The following is a 9,954-nucleotide window of genomic DNA, read 5'->3' as shown; positions in this document are numbered from 1 at the left end:
GGGGAGGAGAGGACAGCTCTTCTTGCTCCTCCCTATGGTGCACCCTTTCTTGCAGTTACCCAGCAGAATGGAGCTAAGCTCTCTCAATGTGGGACTGTTGGAGAGCAAAGGGCTTATCCTCTGCTGCTGACCCCGCACTCCTTCCTTACCACAGCTGGGCATTGTCCCGGCACAGCTCTACATTTGGCCTCCACGTGCGCTCATCCAGACGAGTCTGAGCCACTTTAAAGGGAGCCATTTTGTCCCTAATCGCTGATTTGTTTCTGAATTCAGCGATTTACGAGCCTATTTTTCGTTGCATCCTGCCCAGCAGAGATGTTGCCACAGCTGCTGGAGACCACCAGCCCCTGGAAAACTGTTCCCTGACAGAGCTGTGTAGTGCAAGAGCTCAGCAGCCAGCCCTTCCCGAGTTTCGCAGGGCTGAGAGCTGAGGAGCAGAGCAGAGGTGTTTCCTCCGAGGGGAGTAGAGAGCTGGGGGGGCAGGGGACATGGCTGCAGCCCTGGGGCAGCTGCCCTAAAGCAGCTTAAACTGTCAGGGGGTGACAATGGCTGCCGAACCCTCTAGAAAAGCTGAAAGCCAGGAGTGCCAGGGAGGGTCAGCCGTGCTTGCCCCGGCTCTGAGGGGTTTTACAGCCCTGCCACGCTGCCATATTCAGCCCAGGTCTCTGTCTGAGAGGCGCTGAAGCTGTGTGCGGTGAGCTGTGCCTGCTCTCTGCCCGACCTTGGGCTGAGAGGGGGCGTCAGGGGCCTCCTGTGGAACTCCATTCCGGCTATAGGAATGAAGGCCGATAGCTGCCACAGCCCCTCTGCAGCCGCCTGGTGTCCCCTGGGTGGGGAGGAGGGACGGCCGCGGGCACAGCCAACTCCCTGCGCCATGGGGGAGGAGCGGATCCAGCAGGGCTGGGGGCAGCTGAGAGGGGAGGGAGATCCAGGGAAGGAGGAGCGAGGGGAGTGGGATCGAGCTCTGTATTGATACACCGGAGGGCCTCACCTGTAGACCATCTTTCAGACACTGGAGTTCCACTTCCAGGCTCACTCCTGACTAGCCTGGTGGTGTCCCTCTCCCCCCTCACACCCAGTTTAAAGCTTTATTTAGGAGCCCTGCTGGATTTCTGATGAGGATTTTTGTACCCCTACGAGACACGCGTGCCCCATCCTGGGTTAGGAAGCCTGGAGATGCACGGGCCAGTCCACCATCAAAAAGCCCAAAGTTTTGCTCCTCACAGCAGGTTTGGAGCCAGGCATTAATCAACTGATTCTTCTTGATCTCTCCCTCTTTGTTCCTTATTGTTGGAATGGAGGTAAACACTCCTTGTGCCCCAGAGCCCTTCACCATTTACCCAGAGCCCTGAAGTCCCTCTAAATTGCCCTCAGCTTCCTCCTCTCTATGTCACTGTGGCCTCTTTGAAACACTGGCAGAGGGTAATAACCTGTGGGTTTCCCCAGGGAAGGCAGTTTTCTAGGGCTGTCTTTCCCCGAGGCCCCCGGCAGGCAGCAGCCCTCCCTGGGCAGCGGGTGCGCTCTGCAGACAGGGCCCTCTGCTCCCTCAGGAAGGGATCCCCCAAGACAATCCCTCTCCCCTTCTTTTTCTCAGAGGTTGTTTTGATGTTCTTCTGAGGATGGTGCAGCGTAGGGAATGCTTCTAGGCCGTGGGAGCCATCCTCTTGGTCTGCGGGGATTGGTTCCGCTTGCAGTGCTTCGTATTTATTCTGCGAGGGAACCTGGGGGTTTGCTGTGTGAATGGGGCCAACAGGCTTTCTGCTGCGGGCAGGAACTTGCTGCCATTCCCCATCTCTTTTCTCCTCAGGGTTGCAGTTGCTGGATGGGCAGGTCACAGCTGTGCTTGCTCTGGCAGCTGCTCAGCCTGTGAGAGCGCTGCTCCACTGCTCTCTTTCCCTCTCACGCTCCCTGACAGGCCTCAGTGCGGTTCCTTCCTCCCTCAGCTCTGCCACCAAGCAGAGGAGTTCCCCCACACCAGCACAGCTCCCACAAGTGAAGTCGGTGCCGGTGGTGGGATTCCGTGTGGGAGGGGGCGCTCCCTGCAGCCCAGTGTCTAGGTGGCTGCATGTGCCACCGAGGCTCCATCCATCCTGGCTGGTGCGGCACCTGGAGCAGCTTTAATTGTATGCCAGGTGGCCACCATGGTCCTCAGTCCCTTCCGGACGGCCTCCAGCCACTCTCTTCGCCCTCCCTGCTCAAAGTGCCGCTCAAACTGCCCCGTTTTTCCAACACGCTCTGCACCTGTTCATCCTGCCTGGGTTTTCCTGGGCTTTCCCTGCCTCTGGGAAGAGCCCCACGGCTACAAGTTGTCACCCCGCCGCAGTGCTCACTGTCCTGCTGCTGGATGTCATCGAAACAGCGACATTATAATAAATATATTAATATACTGTTAACACGGGTCTTGGCAGGCTTTGATTTCACCCAAATTCGTATCAGACACCTCCAGGACGTTCTGTTGGAACAAGTCCAGAGGAGGCCATGGTGATGATCTGGGGGCTGGAGATATGGGTGAGGGTGGGGAGGCCCTGGCCCAGGCTGCCCAGAGCAGTGGTGGCTGCCCCATCCCTGGAGGGGTTCAAGTCAGGTTCGATGGGGCTTAGAGCAACCTGATCCGGTGGGAGGTGTTCCTGCCCGCAGCAGTGGGTGGAACTGGATGGGCTTTAAGGTCCCTTCCAACAAGAACCATTCCATCATTCAACTAATTTTTCTTTTCTTAGGCAACAAAACTGCCCAAGCTCCTTTCTGAAGAGCTTCTTGATAGACTGGCCCTGTCTGTTTGACTGGATCCTGGGCTGATCGAAAGCTGGGCTTGCATCAAGTAACACTGCCGTGGGTTTATGAATTTATTGTCCTTCCTCCAGCCAGTAAACAATTAGTTTTCAAACCCGGCTCTGCAGGGTTTATCGGAATGATGCAGGAGAGTGGAAAGATGGCTGAGGGTTGCAAAGGAATGTCCACAAGGTAACTGTCTCAGCAGATTGGCTGAGACGGCCAGCACTAAACCAGCAATAGAAGCAGGCACGGTCATTCTCCAGAGTGATGGCATTTAAAGAAACTAAACAACCCGTCAGCACAGAAAGGCGGCTGAGGCAGAGGGGGATGAGAAGAGTGAGCAATGACAGCAAAGCATTTGATGATGGGAAAGAAAAGGCATCTCTCACACAGAAGCAGGAAAGCAGGACGATTGTTTAGTACACCTGGCATACATCAAAGCCAGAGGATGCTCAGGAACTGCTCTGGAACAACCGTGCAGTGACTGAATGGAGCAGCTTGACTCCCCAGCAGCTCAGTCATGGGAGGCACATCCATCACGGTGCAGCAGACCCTGCCAGAAGCCACGCGTCTATTGGAATGTCATGCAAAATCCTCTCCCTAGAGACCCGTTTAAACCTGAGTGTTGTGGCTGGGCCGGCTCACATCGTGAGTGCCCACAGGAAATACTGGAAGAAGGGAGTTAAGAAAGGCTCAAAGCGGAGCACACGTGGGATTAGACAATCCAAGGGCTTGGGAGGGATTTTAGAGTACCAGCTACCAGAAGTAGTAACATCACTATTGCCAACACATGGAAAGCTGGTGTGGAGAGAACAAACACCCCAGGGGACCTGGGCATTCACTGATGTCTGGGAAATCTGCTGGAGGAAAGCGGAAAGTACTTGTGAACGAAATGATAGAAACTACAACTGAAATGGAGTGAAGCATTATCCCTCCAAAAATTCAAATGCTCCTTAAGATGGTTCTGATTTACAGTAAGAGAGCAGGCACCGTGGCAGTCAGGGTGGCTGATTCATTCCTTTGTCTTCAAAGGGCTTTGGTGCTCCCACCAACAGATGACACCCAAGAGGTAAAATTAGGAAGCAACCCATACTCATCAAAACTAAAACCACAGCATTTTCTTCAATTAGGTGGTCTGAAGCGCTTCCTTATTTGGAGACCCCAGCACTGACAGTTTAGGTGACATTTCCAGTCTTTCAAAAGCAAGAAAAAGATCATCAGAAATGAGCTTGAATTGCAAGTTTTTCTACTTAGGGCCAGAACACACTGGAATGTTTTACAGAGTAGTTGGTGTTGCTCCTGCTGCACCACTAAGAATACATTATGAATGTCAACAGGTAATTACTCTGACATCGAACTTTACTTCCCCTTGTGCTTTTTCCACATCAGACAGACTCCAAAGGAGGAAAACGCAGCAGTTTTTCTCCTAAAATCACAGACCAAAAGGGTAGGAATGAATCCGCGTGGATGGATTTACTCCTAGTTCCATATGGGATATTTTCAGCTACTTTCTGGCACACAGTGCAAGGGAAGAACCAAAGGCAAATGAAAATCTCAGTAGGCCATGTAACACACAAAGTAGTTGATTAGTTTTTATTGCAGGTTTTAATAAGAGAGTCTAACAGTAGAATTTGAAGAATCTTAGCGAAACTAGGAACGCCTCCCACAACAGATACTGGGAGCTCAGCTAAGCCCAGTCTAAACGTAACCAATCTTGCGGACAGTTTGGGGAAAGGTTTTGCGCATCCCCATGCACTTCTCCTGGTCAATGAAGAGTGTGTTGGCTTTGGCAGCCAAGTCGTGCTCCAGGGTCGACTTGAGATGAGCCAGCTTCTGCAGCGTGTCCTCAGCATCTCTCAGCCGATGCTGAAGGGTATGGACCGTCTCATCGATTTCATAGACTTCCTTGACAAGGCTGGAAAACAACAAGGAACCTTCGTTAATGATGCCAGCACAGAGGTGGTTTCTAGCTTGGCCCCTCAGGCACAGGATTCCCTTTCAGCAACCTCAGACTATCTCAAACCCTTCATTTTTAGCAGAAGAATGGGAAAGCTGGGGGCACAGCTCCTCTGGACCTCAGCACGCTGGCATGGCTAAGCCTGCTCTAAGTTTTTGGCAAGGCTCAGCCACATCTCCCAGAGCAGCTTGTGCCACCAAGAAGAGGGATGGGCAGCTGTGGTTTCCTGTTCCCATGTGTTTTTGTGGATTCGTTGATTCCCCATCCTGGATTTCCCTGTGTAGGGGTCTGCCCCACAGCCACAGATGCCCACGCAGCAAGGCGGGACAGCTGGGAGAGGCTGGAAGGGAATGTGAAACAAGTGGAGAAAGGGAATGACCAATGGCATGTGAGATGCTCAACTGACTCAGGGCTGGGTTTAAATTGCTTTTAAAAGGCTCCGCAGGGAGTCAAAGCCAGAGGGTCCCCAGGAGGAAGTGTGAGGCTCAAGGTGCTGCCGGGCACTCAGGGCAGCCTGCTCCTGCAGAACCCCTTGGGGTGCAATCCCAACCATCTCACTGTGTCCCTGCAAGGATTTCCAGTGTCCCAGGGGAGGAGAAGACAGCTCTTCTTGCTCCTCCCTATGGTGCACCCTTTCTTGCAGTTACCCAGCGGAATGGAGCTAAGCTCTCTCAGTGTGGGACTGTTGGAGAGCAAAGGGCTTATCCTCTGCTGCTGACCCCGCACTCCTTCCTTACCGCAGCTGGGCATTGTCCCGGCACAGCTCTACGTTTGGTCTCCACGTGCGCTCATCCAGACGGGTCTGAGCCACTTTAAAGGGAGCCATTTTGTCTCTAATACATTTTCGAATGGCTTCGATGTACATCTTCATCTGGAATATTTCCTGCAGTGTCTGGCGTGAAAAGAAACACATGCATAAATTAAAAAATATGTTCTCAAATGACTACATCGCTTCCCTTTTCTCCCGACCGTCTGCAGAATAGAACAGGTTCATGAAGCAGACCCTGGGCTCACAGCACCGTCACCCTGCCACAGATCAGTGCAGTAGAGATTTCTCTTCTGGGAAAAGCCTCTCTTTGCTGTTGCTGTCACATCAGAGGAGGTTTGGGAGCAGTGATGGATTTATCGAATTACCACTTCCAAAAATTACTGCTGCAGGAACTGATCACCCGTCAACAGCAACTAATAGAGGGAAGGTTTTTAGTGGATCCTCATCCAAGCACATGGCAGCAACCCCCGGTGCTGCCAGCCCAGCCTCCTCTGTGCTAATCAATACGATGTTTCCCAATGCCATGCCGGGTTCAGGAAGCTTTCCCTGAGACCCACCAGTCCAGGCCAGGTGCCCATCACTCATCTCCACTTCCTCTGCTTGGCAGAGCGGTGCAGAAACACACAGGAACCCAAACACAGGGTGCTGAGACTGAAAGCGCATCTTTGGAGGAGCAGCGAGCCTGCAAACCACTCAGCAGGGACCCCAGCAGGGGCCCAGCCAAGACTTCCAGCAGGGAAGCCAGCACTTCTGCAGTACCAGGAGACGCAAGCAGCATTGGCATTTTCTGCTACAAATCCTTGTGCTGCTCTTCTCCCAGAGGCTGGTGGAGCACTGGGACAGCTCCCGGGGAAGCAATCACGCCGCCAGGACTGACAATATCCCAGCAGCATTTGGCCAATGCCCTCAGCCCCACAGTGTGAACGTTCAGGTGTCCTGTGCGGGGACAGGACTTGGACTCGATGACATTGGTGGGTCCCTTCCAACCCAGGACATTCTATGAGTCCACGTTTCTATGAAAATACAGTATCCCTTGAGATGAAATTACAGTGCCAACTCATCCAGCTCTAAGAGAGTCCCTACTGAGGACTTTGAATTTCTAACAGAAAAGGATGCTATAACCAGCGACTGTTCCTCTTCCTGGGCCAAGTCCGCATGGAGGATGGTGTCGCCAGGAAATGACAGTGTCACACCGAAAGGGAGGAGTCCAAGCTACCTTGGTCAGGTGAGTCTGAATCCTGTCCGTGGCATCGGCTGTCTCAGCGATGCGGTTGCTGAAGGCGACGTTCACCTCATTGAACTGGCACATCATCTCGTTGGCCGTCACCGCCAGCAGACCTCTGATGTTATCCCGCATCTTGGCAGAGGCTGCCCGTTCCTTCTGGGAGCGGAGGATGTTGCCATCCGTGAACTTGGCCCATGACTCTGGCAAGGAGATCCTGTGGGTGGAAGGAGAGGCTCCTGGTTAGCCCGTGCTGCTAAAGCTGTCCATGGACGCAACCAGGGAGCAGCGTGGATTAAGTGTTGATTAATCTATGCTCCTAATTGGACCACCTGTGAGTGAAATATCTGAACATCATTGGTTCAATAACGCTTATCAAACGATGCCATGTTGATGAAGACAACTGTGATACTTATGAAAGTTAGAATGAAAGACTCCCACAGAAAAATAGAGGTTTGAATCCATCTCGCATTTAGATGCTGAAGGCGTTTAAGTGCCCAGAGATTCAGACCTGCCACAAAGTGCCTGCGCCTGTGTGAGCAGCAGCTTTCTCCTCACAGCCCTTTGCCACTCAAGGCGTATCTCTGCAAGTGCTGATTTGGGTCACCATTCATTTACCACAAAGCCAAAGCTCAATTCCTGACACCCAAAAGCAGCTGAACTCTATCAGCTGAACAGGACCATGTTCTCTTGTTCTTTATCTTCTATGTCGCTTTGGCTCCCTGCCAGGCCCTCTCTGTGAGGGTGGGGAGGCCCTGACCCAGGTTGCCCAGGGAAGCGGTGGCTGCCCCATCCCTGGAGGTGTTGAAGGCCAGGATGGATGGGCTTGGAGCAACCTGATCCTGTGGGAGGTGTCCCTGCCCATGGCGGGAGGTGTCCCTGCCCATGGCAGGGTGTGCAACTGCACAGACTAGAATGTCCCCTCCAACCCAACCTATTCCAGGACTGTATCATCCTGGGGACAGTCTGCTTCTCGCAAACTGCTTGGTGTGCACTTACGTGGCATCAATTCGCTCCACCCCTCGGTAGAAGTTGATGCCTTCAGAGGTGTTCTTCAGCTGGTGGCACCTTTCATCGATGCGGTGGGCCACCTGCTTGTCAGCCAGGTCCTTCTCCAGCTCATGCTGGGCCATCCTGTTAGACCTTCAACATGGAAACAACGGCCGTCAGTGAGGATGGAGGGGTGGAACAGCTCCCTCCCCATTCCACTCCCCCACAGCTCCTGCTTGGGCAGCAATATCCTCCCTCGAGCATCATCACCACCTTCCCATGGAGGCTGCATGGGTTTTACACCTGCACGATGTGGGTAGAGGTCAGGCCCTGCTGGGGGGGTCACACCACAACTGCAAATGCTTATCGCCCTATGGCATGAGGTAAGGAGCTCCTTACCTGAGCTGGTCATTTGCCATATCCAGGCGCTGCCGCATCCTCTCTTGGCATGACCTGATGACATGGACTTCCTGGGCAAAGGAAACATGACCCCGTCAGTGTCCATACACCATCATCCTGGTCACACCCATCCCCTCAGACCTCTCCAACCTTGCACGTAGCAAGAACTTGCCCGGTTGTCTTTCTGCCCAAAGCAAACAGGCAAGGAGTGGAGAAAGTACCTCCCAAAACTCAGCCTACGCAGCTGAGCCTGTGTGCGGTGACTGGGAGGGGACAGAAGGGCGCTGTGGCCACTGCCGTGACCTTTGCATTCACTTTCAGGGTAGGGTGATAAATATGGTTTCATCTTGACATCCGTGTCAAGTAGTGGTTAGTTCTATTGCACTAAGGGGGACTGAGGAGCCAGTTGGAGAAAAAGGCTGCAAACCCCTTTGAAGGTGGTTTAGGCAAAAATAGCTTTGAAACGTGATCTGAGTTGCCAATCTTACCGTGAGAAGCTGTTTCTCCACGTCATCATGGACTAGGTCGATGCCCAGCCTCTTGTCACGGTGAAGCAAGCACTGCTCCGCAACCTGTTGGGGACAAGCCGTCAGTGCTGGCTGTAGGGGCAGGGTTCCCCACAGGGACAACCCCACCTCAAGTGATGGAAGCAAAGAAATGATAGGTGGACACAGAGGTGACAGCAGGGGAAAGAACTGCCCCTGGCAGCTGCTTTAGCTGGCAACAAGCAGCCAAGCTGCAGCGTCGGCATTGGATCAACATGAGGGAGTGCACGTGTCCCCCATGCAACCACAGCTGAATGCAGGGACCTGTGTCAGCCTCGATGCCGACCTTGCCAGAGCCTCGTAGCAAGACATGGGCTTTTGTCTCCCAAATCAGGACTTTGGATATACCGCTCATAAATATATTTGGTCCAACAAATACTGTTCTGATGTGCTCGGTATGTGCAGGGGGGGATGCAGCAGATGACAAGGGGTTTCTTTATGGCTAACTTAACTAATGGTCTCTTAATAAAAGCTTTCTAGATGTTACAAAGCTGCAAGGAAACTTCATTTAACCTTTGAACGGCTGCAGCTATTTCAGCAGTAGGGTACGGCCTGCAGCCCACGGCACAGGGTGCTTACCTGTAGAGGGGCCTCTGTCTTGGCCAAGGCTCTCTCCAGTTCTCTTATCTCACCCGTGAGCGCGTTGGTCTCCTTGACCATCTCATCCAGCTCACGGTAGAGCTCTGTTTTCCAAAATTTCATGTCATTGATGCGCACTTGAAGGGTTTTAGAGCTTTCTTCCTGTGTTTTCTTTGTCTGCCGGTTTTTATCCTGAATGAGGCGGGAGGTATCAAGCCTCAGAAGCTCGGCTGACTGCCGGCAAGCCTTTGACTCTTTGTAGTTGGTCTGGTTGGACTTGTGCCAGTCGTCAGTGGTGTAGCGGGGGAAGAGGGTTGTTCTGCTGGAAATCAATGGAACCCCCTTGCTGCTGGTTGACTCCTGGGGAGTCTTGGAATAGGGAGCCAAAGTGGGCTCGATAGTGGCTGGTTTGTAGTAGGCACTGGGTACCCGAGGGAGCTTGCAGCTCTGAGACAATGGGTACGAAGGCAAATGGTTCTTATTGCCTGAACCCACGGTGCTGATGGCAGGAAGAAAGCCATTAGATGTTGATCTTGGATGGGCGGGTGTTGCGCCTAAGGGAGAGCCGTTAAATTCCATTCTTGAACTCTGCTATGCAGATCTGTGTCCTGCACAGGGGAGAAGATGGAAAAAGACAACCACACTCAGTCAGCTCCTGCACTTGCGTTCCTTCTTACAGCAACTCATGCAACTCCTGCCTAGAGGTTCCATTGCTCCTCCT

General features: G+C 53.0%; 1 protein-coding gene across 1 annotated transcript; it reads right to left on the bottom strand.

Moving 5' to 3' along the window:
* Nucleotides 1–4,412: 4,412 nt before the first annotated feature.
* Nucleotides 4,413–9,812, bottom strand: LOC128853998 (tektin-3-like). The gene is made up of 7 exons (XM_054083477.1): nt 9,234–9,812; nt 8,598–8,681; nt 8,110–8,180; nt 7,720–7,863; nt 6,715–6,937; nt 5,467–5,621; nt 4,413–4,687 (listed from the first exon to the last, which is right to left on the bottom strand). The coding sequence occupies exons 1-7, from the start codon at nt 9,810–9,812 to the stop codon at nt 4,471–4,473; spliced, it is 1,473 nt and encodes a 490-aa protein (XP_053939452.1). The 3' UTR covers nt 4,413–4,470.
* Nucleotides 9,813–9,954: the final 142 nt, after the last annotated feature.

The sequence above is a fragment of the Cuculus canorus genome, chromosome 18 (assembly GCF_017976375.1).
Source record: "Cuculus canorus isolate bCucCan1 chromosome 18, bCucCan1.pri, whole genome shotgun sequence".
Classification (NCBI taxonomy): Eukaryota; Metazoa; Chordata; class Aves; order Cuculiformes; family Cuculidae; genus Cuculus; species Cuculus canorus.
Note: the sequence above shows the minus strand (reverse complement) of the source record. Positions and strands in the feature narration are given on the sequence as shown.